This window comes from Danio aesculapii, chromosome 25, assembly GCF_903798145.1.
Source record: "Danio aesculapii chromosome 25, fDanAes4.1, whole genome shotgun sequence".
In the NCBI taxonomy this organism is placed as follows: domain Eukaryota; kingdom Metazoa; phylum Chordata; class Actinopteri; order Cypriniformes; family Danionidae; genus Danio; species Danio aesculapii.
In genome coordinates, this window is record NC_079459.1 from 262,210 (window position 1) to 281,982 (window position 19,773).

At 39.4% G+C, this 19,773-nt stretch overlaps 2 protein-coding genes across 3 annotated transcripts; both read left to right on the forward strand.

The window, feature by feature from the left end:
* The first annotated feature begins 279 nt into the window (after window positions 1-279).
* On the forward strand, window positions 280-15,161 carry si:dkey-234i14.2 (heterogeneous nuclear ribonucleoproteins C1/C2). Of its 2 annotated transcripts, XM_056451978.1 has the most exons (7): window positions 280-357; window positions 2,167-2,278; window positions 10,730-10,878; window positions 11,878-11,991; window positions 12,334-12,467; window positions 13,386-13,432; window positions 13,511-15,161. In XM_056451978.1, the coding sequence occupies exons 2-6, from the start codon at window positions 2,214-2,216 to the stop codon at window positions 13,419-13,421; spliced, it is 498 nt and encodes a 165-aa protein (XP_056307953.1). In that variant the 5' UTR covers window positions 280-357; window positions 2,167-2,213; the 3' UTR covers window positions 13,422-13,432; window positions 13,511-15,161. The 2 variants fall into 2 exon arrangements, with proteins under 2 accessions (XP_056307953.1, XP_056307952.1); XM_056451977.1 differs by lacking the exon at window positions 13,386-13,432.
* A 115-nt stretch (window positions 15,162-15,276) lies between these two features.
* Window positions 15,277-18,739, forward strand: urahb (urate (5-hydroxyiso-) hydrolase b). The gene is made up of 4 exons (XM_056452070.1): window positions 15,277-15,340; window positions 16,442-16,580; window positions 16,779-16,914; window positions 18,081-18,739. The coding sequence occupies exons 1-4, from the start codon at window positions 15,334-15,336 to the stop codon at window positions 18,168-18,170; spliced, it is 372 nt and encodes a 123-aa protein (XP_056308045.1). The 5' UTR covers window positions 15,277-15,333; the 3' UTR covers window positions 18,171-18,739.
* The last annotated feature ends 1,034 nt before the right edge of the window (window positions 18,740-19,773 follow it).

Genomic DNA, 19,773 nt, shown 5'->3' on the forward strand with positions numbered 1-19,773 from the left:
TCTCGCTCTCTCTACTCCTCTCTCTCTCTCTCTCTCTCCTCTCTCATCTCCCTCTCTCTCTCTCTCTCTCTCTCTCTCTCTCTCTCTCTCTCTCTCTCTCTCTCTCTCTCTCTGTGTGTGTGACAGTGATGAACGAGCTGTCGTCTGGTTTCTGCTCTACAGTTGAATCTGCTCCTCCTGTTCTGCAGGAATGGTTCAGTCCATCTCAGCTCTCCCCCTGTGATGGCGATGGTTTGATCCGCTGTAGAAGAGAGCCGTTCAGCCTGTAGTGAAGCTCAGATTCAGATGATGGAGGAGCTGCAGATGAAGATGATGATGAAGCTCTCTCTGTAGACTGTGTCTCTCCGCTGCTTCACTGTAAGTCTGATCTTCATCCTCTTCTGCTCTTTAATGTCAGATGTGTTTATATGCAGGAGGAATCACTTGTACATCAAACACACGCACAGCTGTAGAGAATATCTAAGAGAGGATAGTCAGATTCTCTAGATTCAGGATTTATAGTTGTGTGTTTGAGTAAGACAGAAGTGTTGTATTATACTGTAAAGGGACTTATTTTAGTTTTAGTTTTGCATGAAGTGATCTGGCAGTTTCCATAGCTCCAGATTATCACACATTGACTAAATAATATTAATAATGATAATAATAATAGTATTAAAATCATTCCTTTTCTTATTTTTGTTTCTTTAATAAAATCCACTTGATATACACTCGTTTTAGTCATATCTTAGCTCTAAATTGCATTATAAATGAAACTTTTGGGTGTCACGGTGGCGCAGTGGGTAGCACGATCGCCTCACAGCAAGAAGGTTGCTGGTTCATGCCTCGGCTGAGCCAGTGATCATTTCTGTGTGGAGTTTGCATGTTCTCCCCGTGTTGGTGTGGGTTTCCTCTGGGTGCTCCGGTTTCCCCCACAAGTCCAAACACATACGGTACAGGTAAATTGGGTAAGCTAAATTATCCGTAGTGTACGTCTGTGAATGAGCGTGTATGGGTGTTTCCCAGTACTGGGTTGCAGCTGGAAGGGAATCCGCTGTGTAAAACATATACTGGAATTGTTGGCGGTTCATTCCACTGTGGCGACCCCTGATGAATAAAGGGACTAAACTGAAGGAAAATGAATAAATAATACTAAGGTTGGTGATTATGAATGTGATATTCAGTGAGGACAGCAACAGTGATATCATAAATTATCAAGGTAATCATAATTATAACAATGCAATTATTATAATGATGAACCCAACATGTTTATAAACCCAATGTTGAGTATTTTTAATATTTAAAGCGGTGCCTTTTAGTATAAAACTGTAACAAAAATATGCGTAAATTTGCAGTTTTCCATATATTGTGATTCATGCTTGACATTTTCCCCATTTGTTTATGCTTTTGTATTGCATTATGGGAACGTTTTACAACTTGTAACCTTGAAAAGTGTAAAAACGTGGCTTTTGCTGTCATTTCTAATAGTGTGCAGTGCTATATTGTGTGTGTGTTGGTGTTGTATATTACGCTACAGGAACCTTGTAATAAACTACAGCACATTTACTGTTATTTTACACACTTGTATATTATTTATCATACATTAAATTATCTTAAATGACTAAAATGTCAATAAAAGTCACTTTATTAAACTGTAGAGTTGAATTGTCAACATCAGAAGTGGACAAGAGCAGAGATCAACATCCCATAATGCAATTCACCCCCGTAAATAAACCCAAAATACGGAAACATGTTCATTGATATATGATATTTAGTGTACAGTACATATCTGTTCCCCCTTTTACACTGTAATAATAATAATAACGAGTGTTTCTGCAGTGATCCGCTGATTAATTCTGCTGCTGTCAAAACAAATCCTGCTTATAAAAACTGAGCGTAATAAAGTGGATCTGCGCAGAGACGCACGCTGCAGGTGTTTTATTATCATCATTACTGGGTAAATGGTGTATATCAGCAGGACGACGATGCATCTGTGGTGTAAGTGCACTCAGTAGTGCTCACTGTGTGACAGAGATATTAATCTGCAGCACAGATGATTAACCCGGGCCAGCAGCAGATGTGGAGGAGATCTGCTGGACTCCTGGAGTTGTGCTCTGTCTGATGCGCTGAGTCTGTGTGTGTGTGTGTGTGTGTGTTATCTGAGTGTGATTGTGTTATTGTGTTATTCAGATATTGTTTAGGATCCAGAGGATTATTGTGGAGTTTACAGCAGCAACATGACCGGGGTTCTGAGAGAGTCCAAACAGAGACTGATGAAGAGCCCTCGACACCAGCCCTACAGGTACATCACACACACACACCAAGACTTACTCATGCACACAGATATATTGACAGACTCACACAGACATAGAGACTCACACACACACACACATATTCACAGACTCAGGACACACGCACACACATACACACACATATATACAGACAGAGAGAGACTTGGGCACACACATATGCACAAACACGCACACACAGAGAGACTTATACACACACACTTTGATATACACACACATATAGTATATGTGTGTGTGCGTTTACTTTTTTCCTTCCCTTTTCCTTGCTTTTTTCCTCTGGATTCCTATTTTATATCTTCAGAATTCTTATTTTATGTCCTGCAGTGTGTTTTTTTCTCCAAGTTTTTGGGGGTGTAAATAATTTAAAGAGCACCTATGATGAAAATCATCTTCTGTGAGCTGTTTGGACAGAGCTGTGTGTAGTATAGTGTGTCTACAGTCATATTGGGGTGATAGAAACACATTAAGTCTCTTTTTTTAATTGCCTGACGTTAAAATAGGATCCAAATCCCTCCCATTTTGAGGCCGACCGCAACGTGACGTAGGAGTGCGGTTTCCCCACCCACCGAATTGATTGACAGCCGCATATTAACATGTCACCATAGTAATGTGCATAATCATATCAGCAAGGCAGGATGTACGCAAAGCATTCGGGATTAAAGGATCTGTTCAGCGCTCTGTGATCATCAATCATCATCAGATGTGGTCACGAGTGAGTTTTACAAGTTTAAAACAGTGAATCTGAGCATGTGTGTAATGAATTATAGTGATTTTACCGTCTTTATCAGCACAGCCGTGTGTCAGTATAATTATAAAAGCAGACAGTGGGAACAGTGGGTAGGCTCAGGACACAAAAACAGCAGCAAGATGCTCAGAGCTGAAAATGACAAACTTCTGATGGGTGTTTTGAGCTGAAACTTCACACACACATTCTGGAGACACCAAAGACTCATCTTAAATCTTGAAAAAGGGGGAAAATAGGTGCCCTTTAAGGTAAATTAAAGTACATTTCAAGAAATCGTGTGATGCTAGTATGTTGCTGTGGAGCTGTGCTGTAACGCTGACATCATGACATGTACAAGCGTTTATGATGAGAACTGCAGACGGAACTCAATGTCCTTCCCATAATGCACTTTAAGAAGTACAAGGTCTGTAATGCAGTTTCACACTCCATTTAATCTCATTTACCTTCCTGAGCATCCCAGCAGCAGTTACACACACACACACACACGCACGCACACACACGCACACACACACACATTATGAATTGTCTGTGATCTGCATAATGCTGTATTGTGTTTGCATCGGCGTCTCCTCTGTGTGTGTGTGTGTGTGTGTGTGTGTGTGTGTCTCAGCTGGGTTATTTGCCTCTTGTTAAGTGTTTTCACACATCAGGGGTTTCTCCTGCATGTGGATGATCAGAAGAGCTGACGTCTCATTGGTTCTGGCCTGCGGTCAGATTGAGCTGCTGTAACTGCATTAGTGCTCTGAGATTCAACACATTCCATCTGCATTTTAAACGCCTCCTGTAGAGCTGGAAACACACACACACACACACACACTCTCGCAGCCTGTATTATTATTGTGTGTGTGTGTATCTGCGCTGTTTCTGCTGTTACTAAGTTTTCGGGAGATTTTGAATGGTTGCCAGGCTGTTTCCATGCGGCTTTTAATGCACTTTAAGTGATTTAAGGTGTTGCTGAATGGTTTCCAGGACATTATGAGTGGTTGCCGGGGTGTTATTTAACTACGGTTGTGTTCCAAGTGATTTAGGATGTTGCTGAATGGTTTCCAGGTCATTGAGAATGGTGTTGCTATGCAGCTGCTGTTGTGTTCCAAGTGTTTTAAGTTGTTGCTAAATGATTTCCAGGACAATGTGAATGCTTGTCGGGGTGTTGCCATGCAGCTGCTGTTGCATTCTTAGTGTTTAAGGGTGTTGTTGAAGAATTTACAGAACATTGTGAATGGTTGCCGGGGTGTTGCTATGCAGCTTTTGTTGTGTCACAAGTCTTTTAGGGTGTTGCTAAATGATTTCCAGGACAATGTGAATGGTTGCCGGGGTGTTGCTATGCAGTTGCTGTTGCGTAAAAAAGTGTGTTAGGGTGTTGCTGAATGGTTTCCAGGACAATGTGAATGGTTGCCGGGGTGTTGCTATGCAGTTGCTGTTGCGTAAAAAAGTGTGTTAGGGTGTTGCTGAATGGTTTCCAGGACAATGTGAATGGTTGTCGGGGTGTTGCTATGCAGTTGCTGTTGTGTTCCAAGTGTTTTAGGATGTTTTTGAATAGTTTCTGGAACAATGTAAATGGTTGTCGGGGTGTTGCTATGCAGTTGCTGTTGCGTAACAAGTGTGTTAGGGTGTTGCTGAATGGTTTCCAGGACATTGTGAATGGTTGCTGGAGTGTTGCTATGCAGCTTTTGAGGCGTTACAAGTGTTTTAGGGTGTTGCTGAATGGTTTCCAGGACATTGTGGATGGTCGTCGGGGTGTTGCTATGCAGTTGCTGTTGCGTAACAAGTGTGTTAAGGTGTTGCTGAATGGTTTACAGGACATTGTGAATGGTTGCTAGGGTGTTGCTATGCAGCTTTTGTTGTGTCACAAGTGTTTTGGGGTGTTGCTGAATGGTTTCTGGGACAATGTGAATGGTTGCCGGGGTGTTGCTATGCAGCTGCTGTTGTGTTTTAAGGTCTTGCTGAATGGTTTCTAGGTCTTTGTGAATGGTTGTTGGGGTGTTGCTATGCAGTTGGGTAACAAGTGTGTTAGAGTGTTGCTGAATGGTTTCCAGGACATTGTGAATGGTTGCTGGGGTGTTGCTATGCAGCTTCTGTAGCATTGTAAGTTGTTTTAAAGATGTTTCTGAATAGTTTCCTGGGCATTGGGAATGTTACCAGGGTGTTGCCATGCAGCTGCTGTTGCATTCCAGGTGTTGCTAGGATGTTGCTATGCATCTGAGGTTGTGTATCAATCGTTTTACCATGTTGTAAATGTGAAATTGTTTTATGTTAGGGTTTAGTATTAGTGTTTGAGCCCAACATTATGTCTTTATCATTTTTATTTTCTATAAGGGAAACAGATCAGTCTGACTGTTAATATAGGTAACAGCACACCTGCATCATCCACAAGTATAGTGCAGCACAGACAGTGTGGGTCCAGTTAAACAATGTAGTTTAATGCTTGGGTTTATTTCTGATCTCTCACCTCAAACATGAGCAACAGTAATAGTGACGCTGGCCTTTACAAACAGCACTAATAAAGCTGTTCAGGCACTCTGGAACTGAACAGTGTTCGTGGCTCAGATGTGCAGCTGAGAGCAGGTTATTTTAAGAGCTGGATGTCAGTACGGAAAGACTCTTTTATCCCACAGTTTAGAGCAGCAGTCTGACCCGCTCTGATCCTATTGCAGACTAATGTACATCTCCCTCAATCACAGCTGTGCTCCGAGGCAAAGTCATTTACAGCTCCCTATCTGAGGATCAGAGGCTCTATCGGGACTGTGTGGAATCCAGAGAAAACTGAGAGAGGGAGATAAAGCAGTGGAAACGGCCCAGATATGTTATTTGAGCAGCACATTAAACCTCAGAGTAAAGGAAAAACACACAGGTGATCATCACTCGACAAAATAATCACTGCTGCTAACATATGTAAAGCTGCACAAGTGGACATCAATATGGTCTTCATTTATGCATTCATTCATTTTCTTTTCGGCTTAGCACTTTTATTAATCAGGGGTCGCCACAGCGGAATGAACCGCCAACTTATCCAGCATGTTTTACACAGCAGAGGCCCTTCCAGCTGCAACCCATCACTAGGAAACACCCATACACACTCATTCACACTCATACACTACGGACAATTTAGCTTACCCACCTGTACCGCATATCTTAGGACTTTTGGGGGATAATGAATCCATCAGTCAATTATTCATCGACTATTCAACTAACCAATCCACACAACCAATAAACCAATTGGTCAGTGAGTCTACCAATTAACATTTTAATCTACAATTAATCAACTGACTGCTCTATAAACCAAATAACTAGCCAAATATCTAGTAGTAAATTGGTCATTCTATCAATTGACCAGTCAACTGACAAGTTAACAAACTCCCCTGAGACCAATTAAGCATCTAATTAGTTCATTAGGCTACCATTTAATCTACCAAACCAAATCTACAAGCAACCAGCTAATCAATCAATCAATTAACCAGCCAACCAATATATATACTGCCTGCTCAATAAACCAAAAAACTAGCCATCCAGTCAATCTAATAGTCAATCAGTCAGTCTACCAATTGACCTGTTGACCTGTCAACTGGTAAGCTAGCAAACTAGCCGTAGACCAATTAACCATCCAATTAGTCTTCATTAGTCTACCAATTAATTTACCAGCCAATTCTACTAACCAACCAATCAACCCATCCATCCATCTGCCCATCCATCCACCCATTCATCCATCTGCCAATCAATCAATGCACCAGCCAAGCAATCTGTATACTGGCTGCTCTATAAACCAAATAACTAGTCATCCAGTCAATCTAGTAGTCAATTAGTCAGTCTACCAATTGACCTGTCAGCTGGTAAGCTAACAAACTAGCCGGAGACCAATTAACCATCTAATTAGTCTCAAAATAGTCCTCATTAGTCTACCAATTATTCTACCAAACAAATCTACTCACCAACCAATCTATCCATCCATCCATCCAGCTGCCCGGCCATCCATCTGCCAATTAATCAACCAACCAACCAATCAATCAACCAATCAACCAATTAACCAACCAGCCAGTGAATACACATTTTATTTTTGTAGTCTATAGGAAGGACACTATAACCCTACTGAAAATACCAGCTTAAACCAGCCTAGGCTGGTTGGCTGGTTTTAGCTGGTCGACCAGCCTAGTTTTAGAGGGGTTTTGGCCATTTCCAGGCTGGTTTGCAGTCATTACCAGCCTGGTTTTAGCTGGTCAGGCTGGGAGATGACCAGCTAAAACCAGCTTGACCAGCCTAGGCAGGCTGGGTGCCCAGCCAAAACCAGCTATGTCCAGCTTAAACCAGGCTGGTCAGGCTGGTATTAGCTGGATTTAGCGGGTCATTTTCCAGCCTGACAAGCTAAGACCAGGCTGGAAATAGTTGAAAACCAGCCTGGAAATGGCCAAAACCCCTCTAAAACCAGGCTGGTCAACAAGCTAAAACCAGCCAACCAGCCTAGGCTGGTTTAAGCTGGATTTTTCAGCAGGGAAGTTTGGTTTTATTTTAGCAAGTTGTTTATGACTTGCATTAGCTCTACTGTGAACATATTGTGAAGTTTCTTCCAGTCTTCTTTGTTTAGCTCAGTGTTTTTTCTCCGCACACAGGTGCAGTCACATTAACCAAACTCAGCAGTTTGAGTCTGCCATATTAATATAAACCATTATTGTACTGTGGATTTGCTCATGCATCAAGAACCTCTGCATTTCCTTTCGTGTAGACGCAGCGTTTATTGGCTCCTCGTTATTTCCCTGTTCATCTCAAATGGTCATGTTTTGATTTTTAACTGTGCTGAAATGGCAAAACATTTCCTGCCGCTCCATTAACCTCCAATCCAGCTGCCATGATCCCAGTTCATTTTCACTCAGTCTGAATCAGTCAATCTGAATTACCTCGGGGGGACACTGATCATGTCAAACTGGTGAAGGTTTCTCATTTACAGCAGTGTGTCGTTTACCACCGTCTGTCCTGCAAAACAGATGCGCTAATGATGCAGCAGATGAAGAGCTACAGTCATACATCAGAAAAATCCTGTATTTCTCCATCAAGCTGAGCCCGGTGATGTCTTTATTGCTCCTGCTGTTCCAAACATCCAGCCAATGCATCTTTATGGAGATATGCTGATATTCAATAATTCTGTATATCATGATGACGAGCATGCACAATGTTTATACTGTCATTTAAACTTTTAGAGGATTGCAGTGGTGTTCATAACAGCAAATACATTGGGTAATTATCTTAATAGTGCACACATTACGGGTGAGGGACATACTGAAATATTGAATCAATATGTGGACTATTTATAAGGCTATGGTATGTTAACGGGCGATACAGTGGCTCAGTGGTTAGCACTGTGGCCTCACAGGATGAAGGTCGCTGGTTTGAGCCTTAGCTGGGTCAGTTGGTGTTTCTGTGTGGAGTCTGCATGTTCTCCCCGTGTTGGTGTGGGTTTCCTCCGGGGGCTCCTGTTTCCCCCACAGTCCAGACACATGCGCTATAGGGGAATTGATCAACTAAATTGGGCGTAGTGTATGAGTGTGTGTGTGTGTGTGTGTGAATGAGTGTGTATGGGTGTTTCCCAGTACTGGGTTGTGTAAAACATAAGCTGGATAAGTTGGTGGTTCATTTCGCTGTGGCGACCCCTGATAAATAAAGGGACTAAGCTGAAGTGGAAAGAATGAATGAATGAATTTATTGTAAAGTGTTGCCTAGTGTACTTTACAAAATGCAATATACATATGCAGTGTACAATAAAACAATACACCAAGTATTATTAAAAATATTGGTTATTATATGGTATTATTGCGATAATGCCATGTATCACGATAAAAACTTCAGCAATTGTTCGCAACAAGAACATTCGATACCTTGATGAGGCTATATCTTTGCAATAAAATGAAAGCATGTGTGTGTGTGTGTGTGTGTGTGTCCCGATGTGCATGAATGAGTGTTGATAAAGTGCGTACGGCGTATAGAGCGTTTGATTCAGACGTGTTTCCCCTCTGTGCGCCGTCACACAGAGACTGAACTCTGGATAATGAAGCTTGTCTGAGAGATCAGCCTGTCACTTTGGAAGAAAATCTCATTAGTTTTTGGAGACCTCTCTGTGAGACGCCTGAACCCATTTCCTTTACTGAGAGAGCCTGAACAGAGAACGTGTTAGCGCTGTAGCTGTGCTGTTGTGTGGTTTAGCGCACATGCTACAGACACGTCATACATCATGCAGTTACATGTTATACGTTACAATTTGAAACATGCGGTTTTGGAACATTTTCTTGTAAAACACACATGATCACATTTACACAGACGTGTTCACGTGTAGACTCTGGGGTTTCACTTGAGAATGTTCCAGAGTCACACTTTTCACATTTCACACGTTTCACATTTTAATATGTTTGCATGTTTATTGCGGTCCACAAGTGTTTCACTTATATCACATAATATATGTGTTTCATAAATGTTGTTCGTAATTCACATTTTACATGTTCCACAAGTGTTCCATGTGTGTTTTGTGTTCCACAAGTGTTCCATGTGTGTTTTTGAGTTCCACAAGTGTTCCACAGATTTGACGAATTCCATAATTTTTCCACAAGTGTTCCACATATTTGACATTTTATGTTCCACAAGTGTTCCACGCATTTGATGTGTTCCACAAGTGTTCTAAGCATTCCACATATTTAACGTTCCACAAGTGTTCCACATATTTTACATATTTCATTAGTTTTCCACAAGTGTTCCACATAATTGACATTTTATGTTTCACAAGTGTTCCACATTTGGCATTTTACATGTTCCACAAGTGTTCCACATATTTGATGTATTCCAGAAGTTTTCCAAAAGTGTTCCACATATTTGACGTTTTACGTGTTCCACATTTGGCATTTTATGTGTTCCACATATTTGACATATTCCATAAGTTATCCAAAAGTGTTCCACAATTTTGACGTTTTACGTGTTCCACATTTGGCATTTTACGTGTTCCAAAAGTATTCCACATATTTGACGTTTTACGTGTTCCTCAAGTGTTCCGCATATTTAACGTGTTCCACAAGTGTTCTAAGCATTCCAAAAATGTAACTTTCCACAAGTGTTCCACATATTTGAAATTTACATGTTACAAAAAAGTTTCACAAATTTGACATTTTACATGTTCCACAAGATTTCCGTATATTTGATATTTTACATGTTCCACAAGTGTTCCACATATTTGATGTGTTCCACAAGTGTTCTAAGCTTTCCACATATTTAACGTTCCACAAGTGTTCCACATATTTGAGGTGTTCCGCATATTTTACATGTTCCACAAGTGTTCCACATATTTGAAATTTACATGTTACAAAAAAGTTTCACAAATTTGACATTTTACATGTTCCAAAAGTGTTCCACATATTTGATATTTTACATGTTCCACAAGTGTTCCACATATTTGATGTGTTCCACAAGTGTTCTAAGCTTTCCACATATTTAACGTTCCACAAGTGTTCCACATATTTGAGGTGTTCCGCATATTTTACATGTTCCACAAGTGTTCCGCGTATTTGAAATTTACATGTTACAAAAAAGGTTCACAAATTTGACGTTTTACATGTTCCACAAGTGTTCCACATATTTGACATGTTTAACAAGTTCCGCACATTGGAGAAGACTCTCTCTATAATAACCTTCGCTGTGTGTTTCAGTTCACTGATCTGTTGTTCATTTCCAGGGTTTTCGATTATCAACATGTTCCAAGTGTGGCGTGTGATTTCACATCTTTACGGCGGTGTTCGTCTCCATCTTCATCCTCCAAAACCCTGCGGCCCAGAAGAGAGAGACCGCAGAGCAGACACTCGTCCAGGAGTTCTGGATCACAGCGTAAGAGGAGCTTACACACACACACACACACATTGTGTCGCCCCCTTGAGTCCTGGAGTTTGTCTCAGTAATGTGAGTTATGCATTGTCCATTGTTTATGCTGCTGTTATTTCAGCATGTCTCCTGTATGCAGTGTTTCATACCGCAGGATTGTGTTTGGTTGTGTTTATAATAGTGTTTTTGTGAGCGTGTATAAGTTTGTGCGCCTCTGCTGTGGAACTCCAGATGGTTTCTTCATTAAAATCCTCCCTCCGCTACAGGACAAATCCCTCAGTAATCAAACCTAGCCTATCACCAAAAGCAATTATAGCAAATTAATAGTGCATAACCAATAAGAAGTGTTTATAGTGCTTTATTACAAGCCCTAATAGTTTTTACTGCCGGCAGATCACAGTAGAATGAGTTTGCCTTTGTCGCTGCGAGGTCAAAGCGCTCTTTAATGGCCGCCGCTGAGCTGGAATGGCTTTTTTTAATCCAGCTGGGATTGGAGGGCTGTTTGGGCTGTGTTTTCACGCTGTGGGAAACAAAAAGTAGTCCAATCTAACTTTCCTTCATTAGTGACACCAGACGAGTCGCTGATATCAGGGCATGAAGGCACAATTAATTTAGGGACGTTTTAGTGTGTTGTTGTTATGTTGAACAGTACACTGTGAACAACCACATGATCAAAAAGTCATAACAATATATGCGGCTTTACCATATTTTAATATGTAAATCTGGTCTCAGCTTTATATTTTAAGTTTACCGTGATGTTTGAAGCTATTTATTTGATGTAAGTTGAAGTGACTAAAGTTACTTTGATTCAACTTAATTTAAGGCAGGAACACTGGATTATTACAGTGTGAGCACTCAAATAGAGGCTCAGCCAATGGTGTTATGGGGCGGGGCTATATCTTTGTCTAACCAATGATGTGTGGGGGCGGTGCATAAGAGGAGTGTTGTTTGTTGTGTTGTGATGCTGTGTGTTGTGATGTTGTGTGTGTGTTGTTCTCTCTGCAGTGTGTCTGGAGGAGCTGATGTGCATTAGGAAAGAGCTGACGGTCATTAAGTCTCAGATCGACGAGCTGCTGGAGAGTCTGGAGCGGATGGAGAGTCAGGAGCAGCAGACCTGCGGTAAACACACTCTTCATCATCATCATCATCATCACCTCTGTGTTTGTGTGTGTACATCACTGATACTGTGTGTGTGTGTGTGTGTGTGTGTGTTTGTGAAGATTAAAGACGTATAGACACCACTGCTTGATGATTGGCGTTACTGTCATTTACCACTTGTGTGTGTGTGTGTGTGTGTGTGTGTGTGTGTGTGTGTGTTTCTCTCTGTGTCTCCGGTATGTGTATTGTCTGTGAGTGTGTGTGTTGTTTGTGTGTGCATTTCTCTTTGTGTGTCTATGTGTGTTTGTCTCTCGCTCTCTCTTTTGTGTATGTTTTGTGTGTGTGTGTGTGTGTGTTCCTCAGAGGACGGTGTGGTGTTTTCTCCTGCTGCTCTTCATGGTTCTGTCAGCAGTGTTGACTCGCCTGGGTCTTCTTCTCCCTTGAGGACAGACACAGAATCTCAGAGAACACACACAGAAGAAGAAGACAGACCACATGTAAACACACACACACACACACAAACACACACACAACCGACAGAAACAAAGAGAAAAAACATACACACATTTATAAGAGACAGAAAATCACATACACATAACTCACACACACACACACACACACACACACACACAGACAAACAAATACACAGAGACACATGAAAAGCACACATAACATACATGCTGATAGAGGAAAACACATACACACACACACATACATAACAGACTAAAATAACCCCTCAACACACATATATATAATAGACAGAAAAACATACACATAAAACACACACACACAACACACTAGCAGACAGACACATGCGTACAACAGACCGAGATAGAGGAAAACACTCACACACACATATGAGTCCCAGATAGAGAAAAAAACACACACACAACACACACAGACAGAAATAAAGAGAAAACACACACACACACACACACACACACACACATATATATATATATATGTATATATATATAACAGACAGAGAAACATACACACAAAACACACACACATTACAGTCAGACAGACAGAACCCCCGACACACACACATAACAGATGCAGATAGAGGAAAACACACACACACACACACACACACACACACACACACACACAGAGGAACACAGTGATTTAATCAATGGAATACAAAATCAATCAGTCACAATTTGACCGAAATTGTCATCTAAAAATGCTTCCCGTTTGGGCCATTGCGCCTCGGGTGTGTGTGTGTGTGTGTGTGTGTGTGTGTTATTCTCTTATAATTCAACAGCCCAGAGTGCATTACACTGATTATACATTATACAAAATACACACAGCTTCATCAGCGAATCACAATCAAGCATTCAACAACACTGTAGTGCAAACACAAATGATCATGATTGTGTGTGTGTGTGTGTGTGTGTGTGTGTGTTTACCAGGTTATTGAATATGAATCAGATGTGTTCTACATGTAATGTGTTTTCAGGTACGTCTGAATGAGTAACTTTTAATAATAATTAATGTGTGTGTTTATTCTGAGTATTTAGATTTTCTTTGGTTTCAGGAATGGTGTGTTTTGGGAAAAGCTGACGGTGTTGATCTGCTGGAAGATGAATGATGATGATGATGATTTGAGCTGTTCTGTGATGGACTGATGGCGTCACACTCATTCAGATCATCAGTTTCTGCTTTGACTTCAGTTCTGAAGCGTCTGATGTTGCTGATTGATGTGTTTTTATGGTTAGTGCTCGACTGATATGGGTTATTAAACACCGGCTGCCAATAACGCTATCTAAATATAACTTCATCACCCTGATTTATTAAAAATGACACCTGCATCAGATTTATGACCCTCACAGTGCTTATTTAACCCAAATGTAATTAGAACTGATAGTTTCGACACAACCTCTATAGCCTACCTCTGTTTGTAACTGGATATTGTTTTTTTGTTGTGAAAGCAAGTCGTGTATATAGTGACATATCTGTCATTATTCATCTGTTTTGCCATTTTAGTTTTGTTTTTTAGGTGAAAATGTGGTTCCAAAAGCTTTTCTTTGGAGTTCTGGTTAAACTAGTAGCACGTTAGTTCGATTTAACAGCGATGAGCCCTTGTGTGAATTAGTTTTTTTTTTTTTCATTTATTTATTTCCCAAGTGACGTTTAACAGATTTTTAAAATGCATTTTTAAACATAATAGTTTAATTATCTAAGTTCTTTTATCTTTGCCATGATGACAGTACATAATATTTTACAAGATACTAGTATTCAGCTTAAAGTGACATTTGGCTTAACTTGGTTAATTAGGTTAACAAGGCAAGTCATTGGACAACTGTGCTTTTTCTGTATGGGGACAAATTATATTGATAATAATATCATTTTACTTATACTATATATACCCCAGCCAATCTACTTTCTCCAGATGAAAAAATTTAATGGAAAATACTGTGAAACGTGTCCTTGCTCTTGGGAAATATCTAAAAAAGAACTACAAATTTCACAGGAGAGAGAATAATTTTGTCTTCAACTGTGTGTAAAATACAATTGATTAATTACATTTCTGTATGTGTTCATCAACAGAAATAAACATTAATGTATCGTGTGTTTTCTATCTAAATGCGATGACAGCCTTCATGTTTTGTACAAGGCATTATCTATAATCATTATGGTTTTTGGCGCTCATTTTAACCATTAACTACCTGTTCATTTTTAACTCATGATCTGTTCTGCTTATCCTTCAATTCAGCTGCTAAATCCACCGTTGAGTTGTTTGAGACATTATTTGTCAGGTTTTTGTCCTGAATCTGCTCCTATGTTTTGCACTAGTTTCTTCAACATCTCCTCCAAAACCTTCTGTTGTGTTCTGATGTGATTTTTGATTGTTGTAGCCATTTAATAGAGGTTTACTCTGCGATGATCTAAACAGCCCCAATAAGCAAACAATTCGGGTGACCGGATTAAGATGGCGGCGCCAGTGACGTACCATCCAGTGGATTAGCGGTTAATTTAAAATTGACTTTCAGCCAATCAGAAGTATTCAACGGCTTCGTAGGGTAGGATAATGTTAGCGAATGTTCGTAATGGACGAGTTAATGACTTTTGTAGGAATCTGGAAGTCTGTAAAGCTCATTCTGACCGAGTTTCATGTGTTTTCCAATAAAATGGAGGCTGAAGTCCGTCTGTGCTCGAGCTGGATTTGTTTACTCTCAGTTTTTCCACCTCTGTGTATAATCCTCAGAGCTGATTCTGGTCTCTGACTCTGAATTTCTGTCGTGTTAAAGATTAACTTGTGGTTTGTTTTGTTGATGAACTCATTGAAACTGATCAAACAGTGCTGATCCTCATAAACAGCAGGAGCATACACACATTTCCACACAACACTGACTACTCATGACAGGTAAGAGCGAATATCTTCATTAATTCAGAACTGTGTTACTTTCAATTATGTTTAAAAGCTACATTAACTTTCTGGGCTCTAATATTACACCAAGTTTCTTATTGTAAACATGACTGCATTTTAAACAGACCTAAAACATGGACTAAAATAACTCGTTTTAAAATGTTTTAATCAAGAAGTGCCCTCAATAGATTGTATTTGATTCATTTTACTGCTTGTTTAGTTTAATTAAATACAAATTAACCCAGCAAATTGTTAATCTAGTTTATCTTTCCTACATGAATGATTTTAAATGTTTATAAAGCTCAGAAAAGTGCCTTGAAGTTAAGTAAATGACATGCGTGATTTAAAATATATATTTGATTTACATGTCTAAGTTACAGTGGGTTTACTCACATTATTTGTAAAGTATTTAATAGTTTTTAATGTGTATTTTGTTTTAAGGACAACACGTTCAGTTGCTTTTATTAAAACCAACAACAATTAAACAAAAACTGTATTGGACTGCCCTCTAAGATGATATCGATGCTATTTTTTGCTACTAAAACTGCTGGGTAATGTTTTTAGGATCAGATTTAACCCAACATTTGAGTTTGTCCATATTTTACCTAATTTGTGCTGAAATTAAATCATTTTTAAGAATGTGTCGATATAGAAATACTATATAGTGTGCTACTACCTATATGAAAATTAGCCATGGTTTTACTATAGATAATAATAATAATAATAATAAAACATGCTTATTGCTGTTAAACCACGATAACCACAAATTCATAAAGGTTTTGCTTCACAAACCAAAGTTTAACTGTGGTATAAATGGAAATCAAACTCATCAGGGGGGAAAGGAAACACTGTTACTACACTTTTACTATAGTAAAAGCATTATTAATTTTGATAAGAGATGAGAAGGGTCTGAATCACAGCTGTTGACTTCATTAGACCAAACAGAACAAACCTAATCCAGTCCCAGACATTTTTTTGCTGCCTAAAATATAATGGAGGCTTTTGATATCAAGAACCATTGGAAAATATTCACAAATTACAACAAATATTTTTAAGTGAATGTAAAAAAAAATTCTTCATATGTGTGTGTGTGTGTAGCGATGTCTTCAGCGTCAGACATCAGTCCTCTGAGCACACACGTGTTGAACACCGGTGATGGGCTTCCGGCTCAGAGGATGACCCTCAGTCTGCACCGTCTGGAGCCCCGCATCACCGTCTGGAGCCTCGTCACTGTCGGGTCTGTACACACACACACACACACACTGCCAAAGTCTTTTTTTTTTTATTATCACTAAATATGCTGTATACACTCATCCAGTTTTGATAACTTTTTTTCAGATGAAATGTTTTGAGGATATGTTGGTTGAGCCTGTTTACAGTGTTTAAACTGTTAGAGTATTGAAAGAGTCAGAAATGTGTGTGTGTGTGTGTGCAGGAGCACGAATGAAGATGGCCGGTGTCCAGGTCTGATCAGCAGAGACGCCTTCACTCCAGGAATGTACAAGATGCGCTTCGAGACGCAGCAGTACTGGGAGAGTCTGGGCCAGTCCAGCTTCTACCCTTACGTGGAGGTCTGTAGAGCAGATCGGGGCTTCATTACTGCAGTGGCACATTACTTTACAAATCCAATTTACAAATTTTCCTTTTTCCCGCTTTTGTAATGTACATCTAATTGAAATGGTCCATAAATGAGAGTAAAATGTAGGGCGGTGCATGATTTCATCCTTTAGAAATCAAATGGATCATTGGAAGAACAAACTGAAGAAAGATTGATGAATGGATGAAAGCAGGGCAGAAACAAGACATGCACTTATAGCCCGCCCTACCGGACAGATAGCCCCACCCTAAAGGGCCAATAGTCTCCCGCAAAAACACTGATAGCACTGATAGGGTAATAGACCTATTGTCTTGCCCTAGTGCACCGATAGCCCCACCCTAAAGGAATAATAGCCACACCCTTAAGGTCTGATACCCCTCCCATAACGCCCTGCCCATAAAGGACTAATAGACCAAAGCTAAAGGACTGATAGCTCCGCCGTAAAGGACTGATAGTCACACCCTAATGCACTGATAGCCCAGCCATAAAGGACTGATAGCCACGCCCTAATTGACTGATAGCTCCACCCAAAAGGACTAATAGCTCCAGCCTAAATGACGAATAGCCCTGCCCTAAAGTATTGATAGCCCTGCCCCTAAATGACTAATAGTGTAATGTAATGATATCCCCAGCCCTAAAGCACAGATAGCCCCGCCCTAAAGGACTGATAGCTCCACCCTAAATGACACATAGCCCCTCCCTAATGTATTGATAGCGCCACCTCTAAATGACTAATTGTCCATCCTACAGGAACTATAATCCCGCCATAAAGGACTAATAGCCATGCCCTAATGCACTGATAGCCCCGCCCCAATGGAATAGTCAAACCCGAATGGACTGACCCCACCTTAAATGACGAATAGTCCTGCCCTAAAGTTTTGATAGCCCCGCCCCTAAATGACTAATAGCGCACCCTAGAGGACCGATAGCCCCGACATAAAGGACTGATGATAGCCCCACCCTAATCGACTGTTATCCCTACCCCAAAAGCAGTATCCATAAAGAAGTATATACTAATAAGAAGAGGACATTTTGATTTCATGGCGACTTTAAACAAGTAATGTGCTCTTGTACTGCATTACCCCAAACATCCTCTACAGTCACAGAGGAACATCACTCTTCTTCTTCTTCTGCTTTCAGATCATCTTCACAATATCAGACGTGGATCAGAAGCTCCATGTGCCGCTGCTGATCAGCAGATTCTCCTACAGCACATACAGAGGCAGCTGAGATGACAGACGCAGGGCCCGTATTCACGAAACACTGCATGACACCAGTAAAAGTTCTCCTAAATCTCTGTTCAGTTTTTAACTCGGAGTTCTCTTATTAAACCTGTTCAGAAGCTGCTGAGAGTGAGGATGTGTTGACCACTTTACTGTGAGTGATGTCATAATCCTCATTAACTATGCACACAGTGATTGGCCGAGGGGGAGGAGCCTATGTCAGAGATTTGATTCATTGAAATAACACAGAACTCAAGTTTATGTGTCCATATTTACATAAATGATTCAAAATCCAAATATTGCTGTGTTTAAATAAAGATTTTAAATGCAGATTAAGTGTAAAAGTATGTTTACTGCTTTTAATGTTTTGGACATTAAATCAAGATTTTCTTTCAGTGTTTTCTTAGGAAATAATTCATATTTTTTATCTATAATTTCATTTATTCTGTATCCTCTGTATAATTTAGGAGCTACTTTTATCCTTAAGATGTTTTGTGAGAACGAGCTCAGTCTATTACACACCACAGCATTACTTTCTGAATGTACATTTGAATGTAATATTTGGATTTATTATTATTATTTCATTCTTTGAAAAATAAAACTGTATTAACATAATTTTGTGTTTGTTCTTTAGACTGGTCTTTATTATTGTTTCATATAACAAATGTCAAATCAGTTTCTAAATGACTTATTAAATGAATTACATGCACACATTTTAATATATTTAATGCAGATATTCTCAATGCATGCATAAATTAGCTAAAATGATTATTTGTGAATATTTGTTAATATTCATGTGGACTTTAATCTTACTGTCCGTCCAGATCAATATGTAATTAGCTTTATAAGCAATTGTGTACAATGTTTGGTGATTACATGAATATTTAAACATTGTTAATGATGACTTGATGATACCTGCACTAAATATGTTTAGTTATATATAATGTTCAATTGTGTTTTCAAAGGTGTTCTGTGCTGTTCAAAGAGACTGAGGTGTTTTACATTAATGAATGAAAATGTCGCAGGAATTCTCAGAGGGACGAGGCTGAAATGTTTGTGAAATTTTAATTAGAATCTCAAAGTTCAAGAGTATTTGTTCATTACATGACATTTTTGAGGAGAAAAGTCACACCCAGGCAAAACTGGAGATGCTTTCTGCAAATCTGGTGTGTTCATTTAACATTAATTTAGTCAGAATCAAAGGAAAATCAAGAAGGGCATACATTAAATTATATTTAGTTCTATTTGTTTTAAGGTGTTTTTAGTTAGTTTATTTAAATGTTATTCTTCTGATGCTAAATAAGACCACACTCGACACAGTGATTAATAAAGAACTAGTTTGTAATATGTTTAGGCATGTTAACATGTCTGTTTATAAATGTCTGTACTACATGTAAATGTATGTAAACCTGTAGTCTATGTAAATGTCTGTACGATCAGACTATACGAGTTTTTTTTTTTTTGAATAATAAAATAAATAATATCTGAAAGTTACCAAATGACACTCATTTTTAAAACACTAATCAACTTTTCTGTATATTTGAGTCGAGTTTTAAAGCAGATTTGTGTGTTTTACTAAACATATACATATTTTTTATCTTCTTTGTTTC

Bases quoted from the DNA above. Each gene is read 5' to 3' on its own strand.
- urahb (XM_056452070.1), top strand. The intron at 16,581-16,778 runs GTCTGTACACAC...GTGTGTGTGCAG, and splicing joins TGGAGCCTCGTCACTGTCGG to GAGCACGAATGAAGATGGCC. The intron at 16,915-18,080 runs GTCTGTAGAGCA...TTCTGCTTTCAG, and splicing joins GCTTCTACCCTTACGTGGAG to ATCATCTTCACAATATCAGA.
- si:dkey-234i14.2 (XM_056451977.1), top strand. From the start codon at position 2,214: ATGACCGGGGTTCTGAGAGAGTCCAAACAGAGACTGATGAAGAGCCCT. The intron at 2,279-10,729 runs GTACATCACACA...GTTCATTTCCAG, and splicing joins CCTCGACACCAGCCCTACAG to GGTTTTCGATTATCAACATG. The intron at 11,992-12,333 runs GTAAACACACTC...TGTGTTCCTCAG, and splicing joins TCAGGAGCAGCAGACCTGCG to AGGACGGTGTGGTGTTTTCT.